This window comes from Camelus ferus, chromosome 15 (assembly GCF_009834535.1).
Source record: "Camelus ferus isolate YT-003-E chromosome 15, BCGSAC_Cfer_1.0, whole genome shotgun sequence".
Taxonomy (NCBI): domain Eukaryota; kingdom Metazoa; phylum Chordata; class Mammalia; order Artiodactyla; family Camelidae; genus Camelus; species Camelus ferus.
Window position 1 is genome coordinate 44,994,872 of NC_045710.1, and position 26,730 is coordinate 45,021,601.

A 26,730-nucleotide genomic window follows, 5' to 3' on the forward strand; every position below is an offset into this window, starting at 1 on the left:
ACTTCTTGGGGTCCGCTTTTCCCCTTTTAACCTCTTGCTTTCTAGGTGTGGGCCCGCAGGGTCCCCGGAAGCCAGGTGTTACACGAGCTTGGGCGGGTCCCAAGGCACCCACTGGCAGACAGGCAGGAGCGGCGCCTTCTCCAAACTTGGGGCGCGGGGCGGCGGGTTGGGCTGGGCTGGGCGGTGACGTAAGGGGCGGTGCCGGGCCTGATTGGCGCGTCGGGCAGGGCCGGGGCCGGGCCAAGGAGCCCCGAGGCAGCGGCGGCGGCGCCGGGAGCTGGAACCCTGAGTGAGGCGCAGCGGCTGCGGCGGCAACAAGTGCCGGAGCTGAGCCAGGCCAGGCCGAGCCGAGCCGGAGCTACCCCGCCGCTGACACAGTCCGGCCGCCCATCGCGGGCACAACGCATGGAGCGAGAGCTGCGGCGGTCGCCGGGCTGAGCCGCGCGGAGCGGCCGGGACGTGGATGCGGCCGCGATCTCCCGCCCCCGCCCCGCTGAGCAGGAGCTGCTCCCGGACAAGGTAGGGCCGGGAGAGTGTGCACTCCCGCCGCCTCCCTCCCCACTTCCCCTCCCCCCACCTCCCCAGGCTCCCTCTGCTCCCTCCTAGCTGTCTAGTCCCCGGCTTCCCCTGCGCTGGCCCCTCTGTCTCCCCCTACAACCCGGTTCCTCGCCGGTTCCGGCTTCGTATCGGCGCCGCAGCGGAGGAAACTGTCTCTAGGTGTCTCCTGCTGCATTTAGGCGTCTCCGTACTCCCCCTCGGTCCCCGGCCACCTTCCTTACCCCAGAGGAAGTGGATAACGAAACCCGCAGCAGCGTGTCTAAAAAGCCTCTTGCTCCATTCCACACCCTCCACTCCCCCGGGACTAGGGAACATTCCCCCTCCCCGCTGCACCCCAACTTCCGGGGGAGCCCGCGTCGAAGTGATGCAGGCTTTGGGAGGGGGCATCTGGGGCCAAGCGTCCTCATCTGGGTTGCACGGGCGTTTTGGGGAGGGGGCTGTGCTTAATTTTGCGCTGGCACCCCCGCACCCACACCCTCACACTGCGCTGCCTCGGGTGCCGCATGGGGAGATCAGGTGTTTTGTGAGCCAAAGAGCCGCCAGCAGTCGCTCCCCACCCCCACCCGCCTACCACTGCTACCTCCGGGTCCCTAAAGGGTAGTTTCTGTGAAACTTAGGGAGAACCTTTCGCTTTGACCTCTACAAAAATATTCCACGCCGCCCGTGTTGAATGATTAACCACGCTACTTGACCGAAACCTGGGCAGGGGGAAGGGTGGGTGCTGCGGGGAGCTTGTCGAGCCGACTGCTGCAAAACACCTGGCGTGGAGGGTGGGCGTGGGGGTGCTCGGTGCCGACTCCTTGAGGTATTGAGGCTCAGGTCCTGGCAGCTGCCCCGGGACGGCAGGGGGACCCTTCTGGAGGCAGTAAAACCGAGTCACCTTAATTTCCAGGCCACTGTATTCTCCACTCAGAGCTGGGGAGCCCTAGAAGCCACTGTCTACCCATCAAGTGGGGAGGAACAGCCTAGATATTCTCCACAAGTGGCGGAGGAAAAGCTCATCTCTGAAAATAGTATCTACATTTTAAACTTGGGTTGGCGAGGAGGCTCCCTCTCCTAAAACGTAGGGGTGGTGTGTTTGTCTTGTCTCTCCTGCCCCTCATGGCCTCCTGAACTTCCCCAACTTCGTAGAACGATAGTGGAACAATTATACCATGTTCTCCTGCCGCTCCCTTGTTGGAGCCTTGCTGTAGATTTCAGATTGCAAAGCCAGTTGGTGAATATGGGCTTGTTATAACAAATCCTTCCACAGTAATTTTGCCTCGGGAGGTAATGGGATGGTTAAAGAGGTGGCCGACAAGGCCAGGACGGGGGCCAGGAAGGCGGGGGCCCAGCCGAGCCCAGCCCAGCCCAGGCCTGGGGCTCTCAATCCCAGCCTTCTCATGGTCTCTCCCGTGCGGATCTGACAGCTGACTCAGAGGAAGGACAGGGCTGGGCGGTCACTTCTTCCCACTGTCCTAGTTCCCCCTTCTGTTACTTTTGAGTAGAGGTTAGTAAGCCTGGTGGAATTTGGGAGTTAGGTTTTAAGACCAAGGAAGTTCGGGAGCTCTGCAGAACTCTAATTGAGTAAACCTTTCTCCTCCGCCGAGCCTTTACTGATGTCTTTATCTTTAGGTCTTCTCTTTGGAAGTACTTTTTCAATTTGGAATACTGCTTTTTCACTTGGGAATCTCCCTACAGGAGCTCACTGCTTTTCATTTAGTTTTTGCGCAAATGGCACGTGTATGACAAAAGACTTAATTCTCCCTGGGAGTTCCAAGTTCCCACCCTCACTGTTCACTGGTCTTGATTCTGCCACATACTGTTCAGTGACCTTGGACAAGTTGTTTATCATCCCTGCCTCATTTTCCATGTCTGGTTTTGGAAATGGTAGTGTCTGCTCTACAAGATTGTTTTCGAGGACAAATAGGATAAGGTTTGCCAAACTCCTAGCTCTGCATCATGGGGGTGAAGAAGTGCTCAGTAAGTGGTGGTCACTGTATAATCAATATAGAAGTTCCTCCAGACATCAGCTCCCCTTACCAAAAACAATAACCATTTAGATTTGTCTGACTGAGACTGAAATCAGCCAAATTTGGCAAATGTGGATAGTTTTTAAAATCCAGGGAATGAGGTAACCTTTTGAGGAAAATAAACATAATATGCTTATAAAAATTATGAATTGATTTTTTTTCTTGAGTCCCTGATGAAAAGCTGAGTATACATCAGTGGTTTGTAGTTTTGCAGATTTCCTTGTTTTCAAATTCACAATTCACATTTCTCTAAGATACTAAAGTTTTGCTAAAAGTAGGAAGTGGAACTGATAATTCATGGTTGATTTTACACTCTACAGTTTGTTGAAGTGTGTGGCTTTTTTTAAAAAAGAAGAGTCACATTAGGAATTAATGAGAATCCAAAAAAGTTAATCATTTTGCTTTACATGATGCACCATTGGTATAAAGTTAAGATTTCTGGATAAAAATGTGTGGGACTTTTTCAGCTGAGGCAGGGATAAGAGAAAAGGTAAATCCTTTGTTTCTCGAATTTTGAAACTAGAGAGGAAAACTTTTCTCTTCTTCCCTTCTAAGTTCTTTGGCTCTCTAATATTTAAATTGACATAAGACAAATTAACAGGAGAAGAACAAATTTGATTTCTTGTGTACAGGATCCCATAAAAGTACACAACTCAAAGAAATGACCAAAGGAAACCAATTTCTGAAGGATTGACAAAACAAAGGAGTTTGGGCTTAGGGTAGCTAATTAGTGAAGAAGTAACGAGGTTTGTTTGTATAGTCTTTTCAGCCCTGAATTTCCTATCTCTATTGATAAGAATGCCTTCTCCCCTCATGGTGCAGGGAGGATACCTTCACGTGGGAGATTTATTTCCTGCTTTCAGGGGGGACAAAGGAGGGTCAGAGTGTCCTTTGCTGGCTGTTTTCTCAAGTAATTTTAGTTCAAAATAACCAGTGTGTCAAAGTGACATATTTTGGGGTGGCATATTCTGCTCCCCTTCAAAACTTTTAAGTTTTAATGTTTTCTGACAGTCCTGGGGTGTTTTCTTAAACCATAATTTAGGAATGCTGAACCAGGGCTGTGAATGTGCTTGAATCACACTCTGTTCTTAACATACCAGGTCAGTGTTTTAAATTTCATCCTAACTTGCTTAATAGCCACAATATTTGACTCTACTTACTTTCTTTTTTGACAGTTTTATTGGACAGTTTGTTAAAGACTTTAAAAATTAATAAATGCAAGTGGTTACTTTTATAAACATTGACATTCTTGCGTCTGGGATAATACTTGGTTATGTAACCCACTGCAGCATGCCCGCGGTGGTGCATAAGTTACTGGTACTGCAAAATCTTCATAAAGGCCTTTTGATCTTATATGCAAATGGTCAGGAGAAACTAAAATCATTTCAGTCACTTGCCTGGCATTTTTGGTGTGTACGGAATGTTAAAACATGATTTAAACTGGGCTCTGATCATTTGAAAATTGTGTTTCCTGACTTGGAAAATCAAAAGCACCCAGTAAAGACCAAAGCACATACATACACCCAACAGGTGTGGATCCAGCTTTCCCTCTCACCTTCCCCCAAGGTGGGATAACTGTTACTAGGTGCTTGCTAAATACGTCTCCAACTTGGAGGATGAATAAATTCCTCTCTCAGGAGAGGCAATTACCGTTTGAATAAGAGGTATATGTATGTGTAGGGTTAGCCTTCGAGTGAATTGATGTAATGATTTCATCATCACCAGCTGATGATGAGGCTTTGCTAGTCTGAGCAGAGCTTGGGTGGGAAGAGCTTGCTACCCGATGGAGAACTGATTAGGGCATACGTGACACAATTACTTCACTACTGGAAAAAGTTGTTTGTACAAGTTTTCTGTTTGTTACAACTCTGCACAGAGATTTTACACTCACTGCGTGTTGCCCCTGCTGTGAGTTTTATGGCCTTAATGGTCTTTGCCCTTAAGCTTTGTCTTCTTGCCTTGTCTTAATTTTTGTAACGAAATTCGAACTTTTGAGAGCGGGCATTGTTGATAAAGTTATAACGTATTTCTTGAAATATTTTGTGTAGTCTGATTTAGGTATTTCCATAGATAACTCTAAGGACTTGGTTACAAATTATTTTCTGTGCATCTATGATCATTCCCTTAGAGCAAGGTTCAAAATTGTTTTTATTCTGATGTGGTTACAGAGGGGAAATTCCCAGTAGTAGCAAGGAAATTGATACTTTCTACTTTTCATTCTGTGGCATTTAAAAACAGGTTTGTTGTTCAGATGTCTTCACTCTAATGCGATTAGCATGTACTTTGCTTACCAGAGTGTTTAAAAAAACTTATTATCCAAGGGAATCAATTCTAGAGGGTGGCCAGATTCTGTCAAAATGGTCATGTGGTGTTTTAGTGGTTAAAGAGCATGAACCTGGAGTCGATCAGAGGAGGACTTTTTTTTTACCTTGAGGTGTAGCATATAGTAGAGTGTGTAAAGTGCACTGATACTAAGTGTGCAGCTCATGAATGTGCGTCCACCACCAGGTCAGGAGGTAAACGTTTTCAGTACCGCAGCAGGTCCCTGTATCCCATTTCAGCCAGTATCCAGCCCCTAGAGGGAACTGTAATTCTGACATATCATCTAGGGTGTGACTCATATTGTCATAGATTAGTTCTGCCTGTTTTGAACTTCATGTAAGTGGAATTTACAGAATGTGTAGTCTTTTGTGAAACAGATCTGGATTTGAGTTTCATTTTTGCCACTTACTATGTGACTGTGGGCACCATGTGATGAGCTACTCTAAGCTTCAGTTTACTAGTTAGTGAAATAGGGGAGATAAAGCCCTATCTCAGATTTGCTAAGAAAATTATGTGATGGCACATATAAAATACCTAGCATCATGCCTTGACATACAGTTTCCTTGTCCTCCTTTTATTTCTTTAAAAAGGTGATAACTAAAGCAACTACATCTTTTGTGTTTTAATGTGCTATTTCCCTGTAAAAGCTGTGTAGGTCTTTTACTGAAAGTTAGAAGCCAAATCTTTGTTGATTTAACACTTTGTTGGTGTAGCATTTAGCTGAAATAAGACATTATTTGTTGATAGTTGATCCCTTGTTATTTTTCAGTTTTTTCTTTTACATTTTATTAATTTTTTTTAATGGAGGTATACTGGGGATTGAACCCAGAACCTCTTGCATGCTAAGCAGGCACTCTACCACTGAGCTAGACCTTCCCCTGGTCCCTTATCATTTTTAATTAACATTTTCCTCTGTTACGCATAAAATGACAGTCATTGAAGTGTCCCATTTAGAGCTGATCGGACACCTGTGTGTTATGAGCTAGGGTGCAGTGATGACAGCTGGTTTACACTCGATTATGAAGCCCATGGAAGAGTTTCATTTAGTTAAGAGGCATCAGTAAGTACCCAGGATGCCCAGAACAACATTTTCCTGCTTTATGTTTTGTGAAATAATTAATTCAGAAATGAAAGCACAAGACTAGTTGTTACTTGCATGCTTCAGACAAGCCATTTAAAACATTTTCTCTTTTTATAGTGTTCCTCTATAAGTGGTATTGTATAGTCAATTGTCTCCAGTGTTTATGTGTTCCTTTTTTTTTTTTTTAATATGTTTTTATTTTTGGAGCCATTCTTTAAAGGTAACTTGGTGGTACTTTGGCATTCTTTCTAAAAGACTTTTTTCTTATGATGTTTATTTAGGAGAAAAAAGTCAAGATAAAGTAAAGGAAAATAAAATTAATTCCATCATCTCTTAATACTGTTAACTACTATTAACTTGGTTGGGATCATTCTAGAAGCTTTTCTCTACATCTGCGTACTTGTAGAATGAGACAAGGAAAAACACATTGCCAACACTGTAGGCAAATGTAGAACAAATTCTGTGGGCCTTCCTAGAGATACCTGGTTGAGAGGGCAGAGGCTTTGAAGGCCTGGGTTCAACTCCATCCCCACTCTGGCCCCTACTTGTGTCTGTACCATGCAGTCCCCAGAGGCTCCATCAGAGGGAGCCCTGGCCTCCAGATTACAGTAGCCAAGGGGGTGAACCTGTCCTTGGACAACCACCACCCACCCCAATCCCCCTACCAGGACCTCAGGATGAAATATAACAAAAGGATCAATTTGTTCACTTAGCTGGCATGCACTGATTGAGCACTGTGATGTCTTGTACTGTGCTTGGCCCCTGTGTATTCCGAGATGGGTCAGCACAGTTCTTGCTGTCAAGGAGTTAGCAGTCTAGGGGGAACTCTAACCAGGAATGAACGAGAGAGTGCTCTGGTAGAGGTGCAAGGAAAGTGCATTTTGGGGGGCAGCCAAGAAAGGCTTCCTGAGGAAGTGGCATGGGGCTTAGCGTTGAGAGATGAATAAATAACTTCTCAAGGGCAAAGAAAGGAGGGCAGAGGCAGTTGAGGATTGCAGGCTTGTTGTGGTGTGTCAGGGAAACGGCAGGTGATCTCATGGGTTTGAAGGGCAGGGTGCTTAGGGAGGGGTAATAGGACACAGTGTGGCCACGGTGACTGTGCAGAGAAGTGGCATTCGATAGTTACAGAGGTCCTGGGGAGCTGTGGAAAGTTGTCGTGGAGAGGATGTGGTGACATGTCATGGTCAGGCTTGCATTTGAGAAGATGAGCTTGAGCCAGAGAGGCGGCTGTGAGGCAGGTGTGATCATGGTCATTTTATGGCCTCCTAATGGGACTCCTTGCTTCCCATTTGCCCTGCAATAGTCTGTTTTGGAAGGAGCTGAAGGAATCTTTAAAAATTGAAACTGCTTTACCTACTTCTCTGCTCAGAATCCTCCAGCCTCCCTCATAGTAAAACCAAAGTTCTGTGTCACCTGTCAGGCCCCTGGCTCAGTTCTCTCCTGCTCCTCCCTCTCCCCCAGCTCACACTGGCCTTCGGCCTTCGAGCTCTCCTGTCTCTGGCCTTTGCACTGGCTGTTTCCTCTTCCTGGAATCTTCCCTCCCCCTTCACTCCACCTTCTCTCTCTGACTGGCCCCATCTTTCTCCCCGTACTGTGGTACTGTGCGTGCGTGCTGTGCTTTGTATTATTGCGTCTAAATGCTTATCAACTTTGTGATAATCGACCACGTAACTTCATTTTTTTGTGGTCTGTTCGAAACCTTGCTTGGCTTAAGTAGATGCTTGATATTTGTTGAATTAGGTCACTGCATCAGTCTTGCTGGGGGAAAACTGAGGGTCCAAAGCAGGTCAGGGATGGTAAAGGATTAAAGTGTATGTGTGTGATCTATTTGAAAGGGAATGTGAGAGAAAGATTCTCATGGGATGAGATGTGGAAACCAGTTCAGGGAGGTGTGAAGGAAGTGGCCCATAGATGCAGGTATACTGGGTTTTTTTTTTAACGTCGGGACGTTGGAGACTGTGGTGGTGTCTGGTAGTGGGTCTACAGGACAGGAGTGGAGGGCAAAGGAAGACCGAGCAGTAGGCTTGAGCCCAGGACTGTGGAGAGTGCCCATTTCAGGAGATGGGACCAGAAGCAAATGCTGCCAAAATGCAAGAGAACCAGTAGAGAATTGGGGTTGGGGGTGGTCTTGAACTTGGGGTAGGCAGTGGAGAGCCAGCAGTGTTAGGTGCTCCGGGAAGTTAGTGGAGGCTGAGGACTGTAAAGATTCTAGAGAGTGAAGGGGATTGGGAAGGTCTGGGTACAACACAGGGGCGTACCAGGAATGGAACCTTTTCAGGAAGTTGATGGAGAAGGGGTGGAGCCTATGCTGGAGCTACTGGAGAGGGAGAGCTCTGAGGGGAGGGTGAAGTTGATACAGAACACCAGGGGTCAGCAGGGCTGTCAGAGGGACAGTAATGTTGCAGAGACTGGGGAGCGACTTACTGAAAAGGGAGACTGGTCCATGTGGAGAGCTTGAAGCAGATTTGGGTCCCTGAGCTGACATCAAATATCTTTGTAACCAGGGTAACCCAATTAGTAGGTTCCCTCCCCTTCTCCACCCCCTGCCTAATAGGAAAAAGCCTGCACAGCCAAGCTCCTATGTTGATTGTTTGAATCCAGTGCAGTCATGAATATGAAAATGTTAACACTCCAGCGAGGTTATTTCCATGGACCATAAACTTGCTGACTTATAATTTGTGCTTCAGAATTCTATTGTTGTTTATTTTCTTTGAAAAGCACTCAACATCCAAATGCTTCTCAGAAGTGGGTTTTTTTTTTTTTTTTTTTTTGAGTCCTGATCACGGGGTAGCACAGTTATGTTTAAGACAAAAAACAACTTTTAAGTCTGGCTCTAGATTGTTCAGTGAAAGCCTGGTGATGTTTTCAGAATCAAATCTATTTGTCTAACATTAAAAGGGTTAAAGTGGGGTTGGTACAAATACCACCTGCTCTAAATATTTAACCTTTGGAACTAATGACAGAGTATTTTACATTTATTATTTTATAGCTAAATTTGATACTTGTTTATAAGGAACTCATGTAGCTTTTATTCTTTAAGTAAATGAGATGCAGCCTTTTATTTTTCTTCTCCCTTCACCACATAAGGAATTATTTTCTTCAAATGAACTTAAAATATCTCTCATGAATACTCCTATTTTTAACTGACTGTTTTCTCTCTTGAATTTTCTTTTCTCAAGGTTCTGATGGCTCCTCTTGAGGGGAAAAAAAAAAACTATAATGGAAATTTTCAAGCCAGTGCAAATACACAGAGTGATGTAATGAAGCCTCAGGTGGCCATCACTGGTTTTGGCACAGTGGCCTCTCTTTTTCTGTCCCTACCCCACGCGTGACTAAAAGGCTGTTTGGACACCACCCAGAGTGGGAGGGCAAGCCCGTGCTGGACAGTCAGGGATGGGTGTGCAAGTCATCAGTGTAGAGACTTGGAACTTCTCGGAGCGATTGGACCCCCAGGGGTAGGGAGGAGTGGACAGGGGGAACAAACGGTGCTGGGAGACACAGGGATTGCCATGGTCCCTGATGTTTCCATGGGGGTGATAGTGTATGATATATGAAGGTAACATTCACAGACACATGTAGAATTAGGTGATTTAAACTGCTTGGTAAAAGAGGCCCAATTTCTGAGCTGCTCAGCAGTGTGCTCCTATACTGAGCAAACAGCATGTTCTCTCTTATTTTGGCAACATAAATTTTTCTTGGCAGGTGGCCAGAGAAAGCAATGTTACTATTTCATCCCTTCTTTAAATGTGTAGACATAAATCTTGGTTGAATACCTTCTGCTTTAATAGAACATTTGGACAGAAGACCAAAATGTCACTGTTTTGAGGATGTATATTTTAAATTCATATGGTTTATTTTGATATTAAAAAATAACCCTAAAAACAATCTTCAAGCATCTATCAGTAACTTGTTGAAATTTAACAGCCTTTGAGAAAGGGAAAAGAAACAGGATAGGCATCTGGAAGACGGGAGCTGAGGGAGAGGGGGAATCATTCTGCTTGTTTGGTACCCCATCCTGAAGTTGCCACCCCAGAGTCACTTGTCACTGGAAAGGTTGTCTTCTGGGAGGAGGATGGCCCTTGACTCTGGAGCAGAGGTGGCATCCCAGGGGAGCACCCATTTTAATTGGATGCTCAATATGTGTGAGCGAGGAGCAGTGCCTGGTGCTCAGCGAGTAGGTGGTAGGTGCTCCCCCCACCCTGGCACTGGTACAGCCCCCAGGGTGCGGAGCCCCTGGTCCTGCCTCCCTCAGTGTTAAAGAGAACGGCTCTCAGCTCACCTGGAACTGTTCGGGCTAGGAAGCATTGCTGAGGGTGGAGATGGTTCTAGGTAACTAGCTCTTGGTACTCCTTTGGAGGGGCCTCTGTTTTGGGGACCCCAAGTGCCAGGAGGAGAGGATTAAATGCTGTGCACTGGGGGAACCCAGGGTGTTGTCATGGAGGAGGCAGAGGGATTTGAACTTGGGCCTTTAAGGATAGGGGCAGGATTAAGAAGCAAGAGAATGGATGTCTCAGGCTGGGAGAAGCCAGTGTGAGCCATGGTGTGAATGAGGACAGCAGTTCTTAAGCCGGGCTGGGGCCCAGGAGGCCCAGAAGGGGCTTTTGAGGGTAGCATACTTGGATCTAGGATTGAGTCTTGTGAGAGCCCGTAGTGAGGGATGTGTACTCTCCTCCATCTGGGTTGTGCCAGCCACACAGCTCCATGCCTGTCTTCAAGTTTGACAGCTGCTGGGGTGGATTGGTGGGCTGGGAGCTGCCCATTTGGGTCCCCAGTTTCTGCTCCCTCCCTTGACTCTCCATCTTGGGAACCTCAGACAAGTTTCTGGAAGCAGTTCACTCAGTTCACTTATCTGTAAGATGAGAAAACCTCAGGAAGCACTTCCCAGGACCGTGTATCCCACTGGGCCCTTGGCACGCTTCCCGGCCTGTGCACATGGTCGAGCCCCCGAGAACAGGTTGGGGCTGGTGTGCTCTCATTCATTTCTCTTGTTGTAAGGAGTGTCCCTGGTCCCTCAACCCCATTTCTTCATTTCATGGCTTTTTCCCCTCTCCCAAAATGTCAGACCTGTTGATTCCTTTTATTTTAATACAACATTATGTAAATCTCTGCCCATGCCAATTCTGCACAACTCTCTGTGATTTTCATGTGTATTTTTAAGAAAGTCAGGCAGTTATCTCAAAGCTGCTTCTCTGAGAGACTCCACATGGCCAAGCAGGGAGTCCTGGAGCCCAAGGTGAGGTGATTCATGCTCCTTAACAAACATCCCCTTTGTTGTACCAAAATGCGTCACCAGCAGCCTTCATCCCAACAGCCACGAAATTGAGATTTCCCAAGATAATTTATTAAATTACTTACGATAAACGCAATGAATGTCATTGGTATTAATTTAAATATCATTGAAGTTACAAAAGAAGGCTAATTTTAAAATGCCATATGCAGTGCGAGCTGGCTGCATGTTCAAACAATGTTTATTTTGAGATTATGGTTTTACTTTGGAAATAAATGTGAACACATGTAAACTTTTGTTTTGCAAGTATTGTTGGAGATACTGTGAAACTACATTTCATGGGGACAAGAATTGCCAGATATACTTTGATAGGATTGAGAAGGGCAGTGATTGATTTGGAAGAGTTTATAGCATACCTTTCAGAAGTGACATAGGTGAATCTCTTTGCCAGAAAAAATGGCTGCCTGAGTGCTTAACATTAAAGTGATTGTCTTAAAGTCTAAAATGTTACTTCTCACAGGGAGTACCTGCATTAAGTAAATAAATAAATAAGCCTAATTACCTCCTCCCTGCCCCCCAAAATAAAATAAAATATTTAAAGAAAATGTTTACTTCTCTTTGTGGTCATTTATCACAACCCATGGAATTAAGTGGTGAGGAATGATATAATTTTGAAAGTCAATCCTAAAACTGTGAGGGAAGTCAACTTTTAATTTTCTTCAGTTAGTCTTAATTGAACTTTTCATGCATTTTGCTGTGTAAAATGACAGTAATCTCTTTTCCAGATTCTTTTCCAAAAAATATAAAAATATTCTTTCTTAATTGATTTCGCCAGTGTTTCTGTGTGTGACTGACTGTAGGCACAAGTTGCCCACATAGCAAGCACCAAATTACTTCCTCCTCCCCACCTCTGCCCACTGAGATTGCCCAGCCATGGCTCATGGCCTGCTTGTTTCCAGAAGCATTTATACAAGGTCAGTTTGATAACTTAATTTGTATAATGGGATTCTGTTTCTAGCCCAGTACTGTAATTTATGTTTAAGCATTTTTATTAATTTTTAATTGCCTTCTTCCTCCCCTCCTCTCATCCTTTGGGCCTATGTTTGTTTACAGATTTATTTAGTCGTATGAGACTTTCCTGAGATTTCTTTAGGTGATGTCCTGCATTGAAATGGCATCCAGTAATGCTGCCCTGGTTGGGGAGGCATGGGGCATTGAGAGGAAAGTGCAGGAATTGGGAAAGGCTTATGATGGTTATGAAAAGGAGTGGCCTGGACTGACAGACAGTGGAGGGCCAGGGAGGATATCCCAGGGGCCTGGAAATGTAGGGCTTGGGTGTGAAATTACTCAGCGCTGGTTTGTTTAGAGCAAGAGAGCAAAAAAGATCAAAGAATTACAGATTTCCTTTAGTTAGTCCTTGCTTCTTTACTGCCCCTCCCCTTTTATGTCCTTCTTGTCCTCAAAATTATTTATTGTACTGTCTGAGGGGCAGACCACAGATGCAGAAGTGACATGGCCCAGCCTCTGCCCTGGGGGCCCTGTGGAGTTGTTACCAACAAGGTGTGGTAAGTCAGAGAAATTGTGCGAGGTGTGAAAACTGCAGAGAGGAAGTAATAAAACCATAGTCTGGCAGGGGAGGGACCTGGGAAGGCACCACAGAAGGTGATGCTGGGGCAATTGGCCTTTCTGGCCTTGTGTTTTGTATGTCAGTGGCCCAGAATTGAAGCTATAAACTGTGAGAAGAGGATTTTGTCACCGATGATTCCCACTCAGGGACTCCTCCCTGTGCTGACCTTGGCTCTGTGCCTCTCGCTGTGCTTTGGTTTCTTCTTCTGTAAGTGAGCTGGTTGGAGTCAGAGAGCTGTGCAGCCCTGGGAAAAGTTCTCATGGCTTCTTTGTGGTCATGAAATCGGGATATGGCCTGTGTGTGGAATGTGTGTGCGTGTTCCAGAGCAAACAAGTAAGAGGGTGAGAGGGCACAGTTTGTGGCCAACACTTGCTCTTCCGTCACCTTTTCTGACACAAGCTGGTGTCCCTTCCTCTCAGAGCCGGGAGAGCTGGGTTCTAGGCAGCTCGGGGTCAACCCCTAGCAGGTGGGAGGACTGTGCTGGGATCCCTTCAGCCTCAGGCTGTGGTGCTGGAGGGGAGGCGAGGTGGGGGGAAAGGCAGTCTTTTCTCTGTGTAGATGGCTCTTGATGCAAGGATGGGTTTGTTAGACCAGGCCACTTTTTAAGCCCATGCCAGTCTCTTACCTTCAGTGTGGAAAAATACCTAACACACACCTGCAGGGATTCCACCCGTGGCAGGGCAGGTGCCTGCCTTAGCACACCGGGACCTCTGGGCACCTTCCGCCAGCAGGTGGTTCCCAGCTGGTGATTTTGTCTACGTCATTACTTTTCCGTGCTGCTGAAAAATAAAACGACCCTCTGGCTTTCCTTGGAACTACCTACATCTTCCAGGTACCCACAAATGCCAGGATTTAATTTCCTAACTTTTTTTTTTTTTAGGTACAACTTTATTGGGGGATTCTTGAAATCCTCTTTGAGTAAGAGTTTAGATTTGGGTTCAGGGTCCAGGGTCCAAGTGCTGGCTCCACCCGGATTAGCTTTGTGACCTCAGAATAATTGCTTCACATTTTTTAGCTTTTTGTGAAGATTTAATGAGATTCGAACATGCCAACATAGAAAATGGGCAAAGGGCGTGAGGAGTGGAAATCAGGAAGGACGCACGTGAACGACAGGGTCGTTTGAAACAAGCAGAGCTCCTTTTTTGTGTGAAGATTTAAAAAGAAGGACAGTGTCCACAGTCAACATGGGTAGCTCCGTGCTCTTGGGTGCTGGACGGTGAAAGGATAAGTGTGTTCCAGGCTTTGTGCCTGCACCCCAGAGTGCTGCTCCTGCTTTCCTGGTGACTGGACCACCTCTGGCCTGGGCACCCGGGAGCTGCCACCTGTAGCTTCTACTGCAAGCACTGAACCTTTCTTCTCCATTAATCCTTGCTTCAGTACTTTTCATCCGGTGCAGGGCACCCTTTAGAGTTCTATTTTATCTTTATAGTTATTCAAACTAGTTATCCTATATTTAAACTTCCCCTGCTTCAGTTACTATGTGGTTTCTGCCTCCTGGTTGGACCCAGACTAAAATGCATCCTGTGTCGCCCACCTAAGCTAACAGAAGGATGAATCTGAGAGAAATCTCTAGAAGGTTTCTCTCAGGGTGTTTTGAGAGCCTGCCAGACTATACCCATTTGTACGTAGGTTCTGGAGCTTGGAGTGGAAACACTTACCAAGCCATAGCCACGTACAGGCTCTCAACAAGGGCTTCCAGACACATTAAGCTTCCCAGGAAGTGACTGCCTGCATTACATGCAGCATTTCTTTTCTGAAATGGTTTCCCACTCAGGCAAATAGATGCCCCCAAGTTTTAAGTGTCTACCAAGGGCCTTCCTTCCCTTAGGCACATTCACCCTGTCCCTCTACAGTCATGGCCTCAGTAGGGGGAACAATTGCTGGAGGTGCTCCCCTCACCAGGAAGGAAGTGTGGAGGCTCCTCTATTTAGGGATGGGTGGAGGCTTGCTGGCTTGGGTGTGCTGCCGGAGGAGGGACGGAGCCCTCAGCAGGAAGCTCCTCTGAGTCCCGTGTGCCTGCATTCCCACATGGGTGGGTCTGGGGCTGCTGGTGGGAAATGAGGGCTGGGTTGGGCTCTTCACCCCAATTTTACCTCTTCAGATCTTGCCCCAACCCCCAGGTCTAATGTGGACTCACTACTTCTGATATCCTTATCGCCCCTAAACTCTAGAAAATCCTTTAAATTCTTCCTAGTATAGTACTTTATAAAGTGAGGCAGAGTTACATAAATATATGTATGTCGTTGCCCAGCACACATGAGATTCTCCGGTGTCACTTCTTCAAAGAAAGTGTGTATTTAATTAATCTAATTTCTACTGAACACCTGTATTCCATGAACTTGACCAGATGACTAAAATACTGTTTATTCAGGTGGGTTTCTAGAGAAAGGCAATGAATGACGAAACTTGAAAAATGCGCTTAGTGTTTGGTGGAGAAATCGGAACCCAGGAGGAACTATTGAGTGCCCATTGCTTGGTGGACAAGAAACTGGTGTGGTAGGTTATATCATCCCCATCTTACAAATGAGGAAACTGGGACGCAGAGAGGACAAGTAACTTGCATACGGTCACACAGCGAGTAGGTAGCATAACCAGAATTTAACTCTGGGCTGTCTGACTCAGGGTACCAGGCTGACTTTCCAAAGTAAAAATGGATCCTGGGACATTTCTGTCCTTGAACATCTACCAGCCTTGTTTTATTATGACATAATCTTGTAGACTGAAGATCTAAAACTCTTACCAGTTTTACTAAAGACAGGGGCATCATGGCCTCTGAGAGGGTTAATTCCCTGTCATTGTTTACTAAATTTTCTTCCTCCTTTTCTGAAAGTTCTGTATGTGTTATTTGAAGAATGAACTTGGTGATTGATTTGATTTTAAATGATAAATACCACTTGAGAAAATCAGCCACACTGGGCTTTGGGGAAACTATAATCAGTGGAGACCAGAACTTGTCCAGCAGACACTTTGATGTGTAATGTCACCTGTGGGGACATGTAGGTGAATTGATTCATCATATATACTTTTCCCTTTAAATTTTGAACATGAAGGGTACTACTAGTGACCATGAGCCAAAGTCCTTGAATTTAGCTGGTAGTAGTTCCGTGACTTGCAGACCAGAAAGCAGTCAGACACACATTTCCTCTTCGTGCCAGCTTCTAGGTGAGGTGGTAGGGGAATCCTGGGGCTCCCCGGCCATGGCAAGAACCCAGGCCAGGCTTTCTGTTCCTGTTAAGGAACAAGCTCTAGGTATATTCATCTCTTCTGTTCCCACTGAGCTGCTGCACTCACACCCTTATCACCCTGCTGTCTACCCTGAGTGCTGGGGTGTGTTCTCTCTCCCTCGGAATCACTTAGCTGCAAACTGTCCTTGTCTCTTTATCTGAGTGGAACCTGGAGAGGGCTGGCAAGGACCATGCAGCATATGTTAGCAGCCTGGGAGGTAAGGATTTCAGAAAGCCACTCCAGCCAGGATTCTGGGGCCAGGATGGGGAGCGGGGAGGAAGATGGTGCTGGTGATTGGGCAGGCAGAGTAACGTTCAAGTCCCCTGCCCCCATGACATGGCAGAGGAGTTGGGTTCTTTCTCTTTGAGGATTTGTGTGTCCAGTTTGTGCAGGACAGGGAACAGGAAGCAGGACCCCCTGGACACGGAGGCTGCTAGCTTAGACCCCTGACACCTAATCAGGGGCTTGGATTTCTAGCCTCCCAGCTTCAGCCTGCCTGGACGGAAGTGGCTGGTCATTTCATTTTATGATTACAGTGAAATGTCATCATTTCATTTCTTTTCTCCTTAACCTTAGGACTGGGTAGGTTGGTGGAGGGTGGCACATAAACAGTCTTGTACTCAGGTTTTGGGTTGGGCCTGGGTATGGTTGCTGGCTGTGTCCGTCACTAGCTCTTGGTGGCCATCTACCTAACATGCCTGAGCCCCTTGGTGGGGGAGGAGTCGGTCCTTGACTCAGAATTTTGTGAGAATGAGTCCTTCTGGCTGCCGATGACCACTTTAAATGTCTTCTGGCCAGCACTTCGCTGACAGAACTGGAGGAAACCTTTAAGGATCATCCTCTTCAGTGATTCCCAGTCTCATGTCCAGGAATGAAACATTGGGATTGTTTGGACTGCATATTGGGAAATAAAATGACTGTAGAATAGTCATTCAGCAGATGTTACTTACGATATCACCCTGCCTCCCATATTGACTGACGGTACTTTGAGGGTTAAAATGTATAGATATAAAGCTTTGAAAATTTTAAATGATTTTTTAAGAAGATTAACCATTGAAAATCAGACTGTCATCCCTTTCATTCCTTTAATCATAAGCCTGGGCTGCAGTGTTCACTGGCACCATGGTTTAAAACTCAGATTCTGGAGCTGAACCGCTTAGGTTTGAATCTTGGCTCTGCCGTCTGCCAGCTGTGTGACCTTGGACAAGTTCAGTCACCTCTTTGTGGGTATCTGCTTCATAGGGATCACTGGTACCTGGGACATAGCCAGTGGCGCCTAAGTATGTATTAAAGCAGATGTGTTCATATTTTACTCTTATTTTTAGGAGTCCTTTCTAATAGATGGCCTCAGGCAGACAGCGCGGGCCTGCGGAAGGGACGGCTGTTGTGTGGGAGAGTCTGTGGGACTGTGGGGCCGAGGCACGGGCTGTGATGTGGGCTGTGGAAATGGACCCCGCAGCAGGATTTGTGTGTGGCGTGCTCCCCCCCCGGGGAGTCTAGACATGTGGGATAGAGGCTGTTCAAGAGGGGAGACGGTGTGGCAGCACGAAAGAACTTCAAAATAACCTGTAATCCTCCTGCCCCGATTAAACCGGTTTAGGTTTTGTGTGGCCTTTTATCTGGATTTTCACATTGTTTAAGCATGGCATCTGTACTGTTCCATAATCCTTTTTCAGCTAACACACATTTTTGTGTGTGTGTCCCTACCTTTCTAAACATTTGAATTGCAAAGAAGGAAGTTGTTGTTAAACAAAATCAGCTGAAGTGTTTGAGAAATTTGAAGACTGTTCAGTCCCTGTTGGGGAGAATTTACTCCCAAGTACAAGGTGAAAGCTAAGGCTGTTCTGTGTTTGCATTTGGGATTTTCTATTTCTGTTATTTGCAATGTTCTGTGTTTCACAGTGAGGATTGTGTAACATCTTCCCTAGCTTCAGGGTAGGTTTTCTCATTCAAATTCTTTTTGAGCAGTGTAACTTCCTGCTCAAAAAAGGACATGGAATTGGTTTTAGGTCTGTAATGGGAATATTTAGTCAGATATTCAGAGAGCTTTTTCCCACAGATATTTTTATGGAGGTCACTGCTTTATCCTTTCCACGAACTTTGGTTTGTTGGAAGTGTCTAGTTCTCATGCAAGGGGCTGCGCCTAGGTCACAAATGAAAGATGACATTTAAACCTAACGGAAATGTGTAACTGAGAATCTTGGTGATTTTCCCATCCTTCCTCCTCAGGTTGGTTTGGAAGAAATGCCCTTTAGAAATAGTAATAAGAGTTAGCCCGAGCTGCATTTTGGGAGTTTAGATAAGGAAGGCTGGCCCCTTCTCAGAAGAGGGTTTGGGAGCTTCTAGACTCCCATTTCCCTTTCTTGGGAGAATTTTATCAACAAACAGATGTATCCTGATGATTTGCCTTGGGTCTTTTCAGTCTTGAGCCAGCCCTTGCAACTATACAGTTGACCTGGACCAGGTTACAAGAATGTGGCCGTGCCTTGTAGAAGTAGGAGGTCCAAAGAGCCCTGGATTGGAGCCTGAAGGCTGTGTTATCTCAGCCTTATCACTGAAGTCTTAGGTAACTGGCAGCTCAATTAACCCCCTCTGAGCCTCCATTTTTCTCACTGGTAAAGTGGTATCCTCTCAGCTTCCCTTACGGGGCACAAATGAGAAATGGGCAGGAAGGTGTTCTGCAGACTGGAATCCCTGAGCAGACATAAGGCGAGTGTGGTTTTCCTTTGAGAGCCACAAAGCCCTGTTTTGGCTGAGGGGATGGGAGGTCTTGGCTAGATCCTGACTGTAGAAATAAAAAGCCTGAATTGCCGTGGATGAAGCTGAAACCTTAGCCAGTGTCAGCAAACCTAATGTAATCCTCAAAAAGTAGTCCCAAAAGAAGGACCAGTGTTTTCAGTGATAAGAAACCTCACACCGTCACTTCAGACAGTTCTGGGCGGATGGCAGGTACCCATGGCTCTGCCCCCTCACCTGGACACATAACTGGCTCATTGCTCTGGATCATGTCGTATTATTTACCCTGAATCTTTCCCTGGGAGAATGAGCTTAGAGGTTCATAACCTGTTATGTAAAGTGCTGAGCTTCTCTTTTTCCCTTCGTTACGCTGTCATCTTTGACTCTAGAGATTTCAGGAATATTCTACTGATACCCATATTATTTTTCTGAGTTGAAAATTTCTGCCAAGTAGTTAGCTGTTCATAACATGTGCTGTGTTTTCTGAGAACCCTTCCAGGTGTTTTTCCTCTTTGTCGTCTTTCTCTGTTCACCCTCATACTTTTCCTTGTCTTCCTTTCAGCCTGTTCACGTAAAAGGGCAAGACCACAGGACCCGTGATAATGGGTCAGGTGCTACTCTAACTTTAGGATTGTTCATCCTAATTCAGAGAGTTGTTTGTTTTTGAAAAGTGTTTTGTCTCAAATCTGGAAGCCAAAAAAAAAAGCTTAAAACCACCCATGATTTATTTGCTAAAAAGATGACTAATTCTTTAACTATCAGATTCCCACGCAAATACATTCAAAGTGTCTATTTGAGCTCTCTAGTCCTTGCAAGTTAGGCCCCGAGCAGAGTAGTGTGGGTGGCCAGAGGTGTACTGGACTCAGACCTTCAGTTTCTCAGCAGCTGTGCTCAAAGGCTCCCCAGAAAGGAGCTGACCTAAGGAGGGTGTGGACTCTAGCCTTAGGTGTGGACGTTCTGAATTATTCAGGTTGTGTGTGACTTGGGGCCCTTTAGAACTGTAATTTATGGGTAGAAAATATCTTGTGGGGTTTGGATTTTTTTTGCTTCAAACCACTGTGTTTGGAGGAAGCTTAAGAAGGCCCTTTCTTGATCGCTCAGTAGTGGGATTCTTGAGGGGTGGAGGGTGGGCAGTGGTTGAGAAGTGAGGGGAGAGTGGGGTGGTGGGTGGTGATGGGAGGCTGTTTACTTGAGTGAGCTGAGAGCACCCACTTCATCTGCGATGTTCTGTAGATGTGCAAGGCTCTGGGGGAGTTGTGGGTATGGGGTAGGGACAGTTTTTTTAAAAACTTGTTTTACTTATATGTCCATAACCAAAACTATTTATCAGTGGTAAATACAAACAACTGGATTAGGATCTAATGGACAGTTGTTAAGAAACATGAAACAGCTCATGAATTCCTGTTGATCTAATCTGGGCTGTTCAACATTATGATAGCTTCATAGCATTCTCAGCATGACAAATACTTTTTCTACCTTGGGGCTATTTGTTAGAACCCAGTGAACTTAAAAATCTTATATTAAAAAAAAAAAAAGGGAAACATTACCCTTGATTAAAATACAAAATCTAAACAAGTTACAAGGCTGTAATATACAGCACAGGGAATATAGTCAATATTTTGTAATGACTTCATATGGAGTATGAGTTGTAAAAATGTCAAATCACTATGTGGTAGACCTGGAATTAATATAACGTTGTAAGTCAACTATACTTGAAAAAAAAAATCCTATGCTCTTCCAACCAAATTGTTTCCTTGACACCATTCTTCTTCAGCTTTCACAATCTGTACTGAAATTTTAGAAGAATCAGTGTTTGTTAACCCCCTGCCCCCTTGCAAGAAAAAAAAAAAAAACACTTTGTTCTAGAAGTCAGAGAAGAGTGGCTACCATTTGACATGGTGGTCTTGGAACCCTGTCCCCTTAGCTAGGATTCCAGCTCTGCCCTTGACACAGTTACTTCTTTAAATCTGTTTCCTCAAGTATAGAATGGGAATAAAGGTAACAATACCTACTTCATAGGCTCACTGTATCGAGACAGTGCCCAGTGCCTGAGAAGGAGTTCTACTTTGGGATTGTTTTCTAAGGATACATTCTCAGTTGTAGAATTAACCTGATAAGAAAGTTCTTTGCAGTGTATTGCCACTCCACTTTTTTGGTTTTTAGGTTGTCTTTTTAATGTCAGGCTTATCTAACTGGTTGTTCTTGGACAGGTCATCCATCTCCAGAGTGTTCGACTGGAGTTATAGCCCTAGCAAACCATCTCATTGCTCTTTCTTTGTTCTTTGTTGCCCACAGCCTGAAATCTATTCTTGGCCTTTGATATTTCACTGAAATGTCATTTTCATTTCTCTTTTCCTTCTTGCTATAGACAGCAGGGCCTAGATTAATTTTGCCTTCTTGAACCTAACGTAAACGGAATTTGAGGTCTGTCTCTCGCTAGTACTGTACTGCTGTTGCTAGTAGCAGTAGTTTTCGTTTTTATTGCTGGGGGTTATTCCAGTGTTTGAATATATCACAGTTTCATAATCTATTCTTCTGTTGATGGTATGTGTGTTGGTGTCAGTTGTGGGCTATTCAGATAAAGCTGGTGTGCGTCTTTTCATTTTAACTCTCTGAACACTCAGTATAGTTAGTGTCTTCTTCACCTCCTAGCCCTGCAATCCTGGGCAAATGTCTTAATTTTTCTGCTTTGGTTTCCTCATCTGTAAAGTGGTAAGTTGGGAAACAATTCAAGATTGCAACCACTGTTAAAAAAAAAAAGAAGAAGAAATAGAATGAAATAGAGAATCAATGAATTACATAGAACTGTACATGTGCGTACATAATAACAAATATAAAATGTATTTGTTATTATGAGTTGTGAGCACATTCCTTTGCAGCACACTGATTTGTATATTTCTTTGTCTAAGCAAGGAAGTTGAACCACCTATGAATTATTTAGTAAATGAATATCTCTGTCCTTTGGTGTCAAAAACAGCCAGTGTTAACAGTCACTATGTACAGCTCGCTGTGGGCCAGCCACTGTTTTATAAGCTTACATAGAAAAGCATATAGCTCTCCCATCCATTTTCTGACATGAGTTATTATCCCCATTTTATAGATGGAAAATCTGAGACATTGGTTATGCAACTTGCCTGAAGTCACAGAGTTCGAATCTAGAATGTTAGGGCTGTGATTAGAACCCAGACAGCACAAGTCTAGAATCTGCTCTAAACTGCTATTCTGAGAGGACATAAAGACAAAGAGGGGACAGGGTATAGCTCAGTGGTAGAGCACATGCTTAGCATGCACGAGGTCCTGGATTTAATCCCCAGTACCTCCATTAAAACAAACAAACAAACCAATTACCTCCCCTCTCCAAAAAAAAAAAAAAAAAAAAAAAGACAAAGAGGCAAGTGACATGGGAGCATGTGCAAATGGACAACAAGCTAATTAATACAGTCCTCCTCTTTTATTTCAGATATGAGAAATGAGTGTTGGACGTCGAAGAATAAAGTTGTTGGGAATCCTGATGATGGTAAATGTCTTCATTTATTTGATTGTGGAAGTCTCCAAAAGCAGTAGCCAAGAAAAAAATGGAAAGGGGGAAGTAATAATACCCAAAGAAAAGTTCTGGAAGATATCTGAGCCTTCCACAGCATATTGGAACAGGGAACAAGAAAAGCTGAACAGGAGGTACAATCCCATTTTGAACATGTTGCCCAACCAGACAGGGGAAGTATCCGGATTTTCCAACATCAGCCATCTGAATTATTGTGAACCTGACCTGAGGGTCACATCCGTGGTTTCAGATTTCAACAATTTGCCAGACAGATTTAAAGACTTTCTGCTGTATTTGAGATGTCGAAATTATTCACTGCTTATTGATCAACCAGATAAGTGTGCAAAGAAGCCTTTCTTATTGCTGGCAATTAAGTCCCTCACTTCACATTTCGATAGAAGGCAGGCAATTCGAGAATCCTGGGGCAAGGAAACTAATGTGGGGAACCAAACAGTGGTGCGAGTCTTTTTGCTGGGCCAGACTCCCCCAGAGGACAACCATCCCGACCTTTCAGATATGCTGAAATTTGAGAGTGAGAAGCACCAAGACATCCTCATGTGGAGCTACAGAGACACGTTCTTCAACTTGTCCCTGAAAGAAGTACTGTTTCTCAGGTGGGTGAGCACTTCCTGCCCAAATGCCGAGTTCGTTTTCAAGGGTGATGACGATGTTTTTGTGAACACTCATCACATCCTGAATTACTTGAATAGCTTATCCAAGAACAAAGCCAAAGATTTGTTCATAGGCGATGTGATTCACAATGCTGGACCTCATCGGGATAAGAAACTGAAATACTACATCCCGGAAGTTGTTTACACTGGCGTGTATCCGCCTTATGCAGGGGGAGGAGGGTTCCTCTACTCGGGCCACCTGGCCCTGCGGCTGTACAGTGTAACTGACCGGGTCCTCCTCTACCCCATTGATGACGTTTATACTGGAATGTGCCTTCAGAAACTCGGCCTTGTTCCAGAGAAACACAAAGGCTTCAGGACATTTGATATAGAAGAGAAAAACAAGAATAACATTTGTTCCTATCTAGATCTGATGTTAGTACACAGTAGGAAACCTCAAGAGATGATTGATATTTGGTCTCGGTTGCAAAACGCTCATTTAAATTGCTAAACTATATACAAACTAAATTTTGCATAGAAAGACATATCTCGAATAGCTCCCTTGTTGTGTTCTCTCACATTAGGGGTAATTTCTATGTTAAAGCATCAAAATTGCCTTCATAAATAGTGTCCATTTGAGGGCTTCTAAACCCTACTGTGTGGTACTTTCTGAAGAGGGAGAGCAGATGGATTTTTTATGGAGGTTGTCGTGAGACACTTGGCTCTGACCCTTCCTGCTGTCCAGTGCGCCTTAGTTTCTGATTTACCCTCCTTGTTATCTGAAATCATGTTCCTGGAACTTGACCACTTTAAGTTATTTTTGTTTTACCCTCACATGATAATATTCCTATTTCCCATTATAATGACTGAATTATCTGCAATTTAGGTGTCCATACACCTATTGGCTACAAATTCATTGTTTGGACTCTGGTTTTTGTGAAATGGAATTATGTTTATTTTCATGAAATTTGGACTCATTTTTCAAATTGTCTAGAAAAATTGACTTCTGTCAAAATTTCTTTCCACCCCAACAGTATTTTGTTAAGCTAATCTAGTGATTTTACAGAATGAGAATCATCACCATGTGGCGTCCAGTTTATCTTGTTATGGTCTTATAGTCATCAGGAGAAAGTTTAACTGTCTTGTATTTGGTTTGCTGGATGGTATCATAATAGTTCTCTATTTTTAGTATCTGAAAATAATGAGTGTAATTCCATAATCTTCAAACTGAAGATTGACCTGACTCCAGCAACCATATTATGTTTCTGATTTTTCATTGTGGACCAGGAAAACATGTGTAACTTTTGAACTTTAAGTGAAAAGATTGAAGTTGCAGACCTTTTCATGAATGGTTTGTTGGTTTAAAACTGCAGGATTTCTATACTTGCCATCTTTTCACATGTTGCTTATACAAAAATAATTATTCTGAGTAGCAACTGCTTCCCTGTCTCAGTGTAGAAGTGCCTGTGTTTTTATTTATTGTTCAGATCAAAGACCAAAACATTTTCTTAAATATATTTTGTGTAATATTTTATTTGTATACAGTGTTGTTGATGATATATTTAACTAGAGCATGATATTTTAAGTGTTAATGTGTAATGTGTTAAATAAAGGTAATTGTTATTTTTGAATTTTAAAATTTGGGTTTTTTGGGGGGGGGGATGTGAACTACTAGAATTGATAAAATTCTACCAAACTATTGCTTATATATTCTATCTTGTAACATGCTTTCTTGAGATATTTTTGTGTTTATAGAGATGAGGATTCTTACCGGATGTGATAACTGGGGACTGTAAGAAGTTGGAAATAAAGTCTCTGTATTTTTAATTGTCATGTGTAATGTGTAGTAATCTATCATCTGTTTCCTGTATTTAATTGCATTTTACCCCAAAGAGGCCATTTTTTCCCCTAGAAACTATTACCATAATATTGAAGTCTACCTTTTTCCCTGTCCCAGTGGGTCATCTGTATTTGCATTTAGAATTTGTAAAAGTGCTTTCCCATGTAGAGTCTTTAAAGGATGATATGAATATTTATTTATGCTCCTATTTCCAGTGAGTATAAGGAATTTAAGACATGGAGCACCATCTTAAAGACTGTATTATTGTAAGCCATGTCCATTTTGAGGTTTGTATCCGCAGTGATGAAATATAGAGCAGCCTCTGATCACTCAAGTGTCTTTCCTAGACTTAGGTTGAGAAGAAATTGCTAATGTTCAATTAAAAACAAGTAAACATTTGATGAAACTCAAAAAACAGAAGGATTAGTGTTGTGAGAACAGTTGGCACACTGTCCTCTCCCGCTGGGCACGTGGAGGCCGTGTATGTGAGGGCACAGTTGTGTGAAGTGGGTTTTGGGGACTTGTATGCTTGGTCCTCCTAAAGGCTTCATGTGCCTGCATCTGACCTCTCTGCCCCAGTGGTTGCCAGCACCTCTTCCTGAGGGCTCCGTCAGCACGTCAGGTTTAGAGAAGAATAATGAAGCTCTAAGAACATTCACAAGTAATTGGTTCACCATTTGCTTCTGTCCATATAACTTGGCCAGGCCTTCTCAGGTAATAGACTTCTCCTTTGAGGAAGAATTCTTTAATTTTTTTCTTTTATGGGTTCTCCACTGAGATTTCAAGTCTGTGGAGACAGAAGAGACGTAGCAGGTTTTGAAACACTTTGGAAGGGCTACTGAGGGCCTTTTGTGAGCCTCCACTTGACACGCGCCATTGTTTGAACAGAAGTCCTTGGCGCTGATGATACTTGGTGGGTGAGATGATCTCTGCTCTTCTTTATTTGGGGGAAGTTCTCCTGCAGTCATGACCTGCGCCCACAGCACTGGTCATTGACCTCACGGGCTTTCCAGCACAGGGATACTCGGCTTTAGAGCTTTGCACACACTTGGGCTCAATTCTGGTCCTGACTGGTCCTTAAATCTATGAAGCCCTCTCTTGGTGCCCATGAGACGGATTCTCACCTGAGCTTCCAGCTCCTGGATGTAAGCGTCAGAGTCTAATTCATTCTTAGGGAACTGTTCAACACCTGAAACCTCAGGGGAAATTGGTATTTGAACCTTTTTCGTGGTTACTCCCAAGTCATGTTGGTCTTGAGTTTGAAGGTCAAAAGGCTAAAGGAGCATTGCAAGAGTTTGGACTTCTCATAAACCAGCCCGGCCTTAAGAGGGAAAGGATGAAAGCGACCAGAACGACTCATTCCATCCCTGACCCTGGTTTCCTTTCTTGAGTTGGTTGAGGGAGAATAGAAAAGGGCAGGAAGTCGGAGTCACCCTTGAAGTTGAATCTAGAATTAAAGGCACCCTGACTATCTCCTACTTTTCTACCCCCAATTGGTGTGATCTGGAAGTTCTGATGTTTTGGGTTGCCTTGGCTCCCTCAGAAGCAGAAGGGGAGAATAAGTTTATGAAGGTAAAGGATGGCTCATTCCAGGAAAGCTGCAATGAACAAAGCCTTTACTTGGGCCGAAAGTTAACTTCTCTGTGAGTTGCCTTAAGAAAAATATCAGATAAAGTAAAAATTCTTGTTTAGAACAGAAAATAAATGCTTCATGTGCTGGCCTGTGTATTTATAAGATCAATTCGTTTTTCCTTTCTGTTAGTTCTACATTGGCTTTATTTTTTAAATGTTCGGAACATCTGCCAAACAATTTTGAAATTGAACTTTACCTTATTAGAGTTAACAATCAATTTGGAAAATTAAAATATAATTCATTCAGGTCTGAAAGTAATACACTTGGAAGTTTTTGCCTTTAATATCATCTTGAAAGACAGAGGCCGAGAATGATGC

At 44.2% G+C, this 26,730-nt stretch overlaps 1 protein-coding gene across 1 annotated transcript; it reads left to right on the forward strand.

Annotated features, from left to right (window-relative positions):
* Window positions 1–283: 283 nt before the first annotated feature.
* On the forward strand, window positions 284–24,774 carry B3GNT2 (UDP-GlcNAc:betaGal beta-1,3-N-acetylglucosaminyltransferase 2). The gene is made up of 2 exons (XM_032497638.1): window positions 284–519; window positions 22,249–24,774. The coding sequence occupies exon 2, from the start codon at window positions 22,258–22,260 to the stop codon at window positions 23,449–23,451; it is 1,194 nt and encodes a 397-aa protein (XP_032353529.1). The 5' UTR covers window positions 284–519; window positions 22,249–22,257; the 3' UTR covers window positions 23,452–24,774.
* The last annotated feature ends 1,956 nt before the right edge of the window (window positions 24,775–26,730 follow it).

Excerpts from the sequence above, each read along its gene's own strand:
- B3GNT2 (XM_032497638.1), top strand. The coding sequence starts at position 22,258 with ATGAGTGTTGGACGTCGAAGAATAAAGTTGTTGGGAATCCTGATGATG.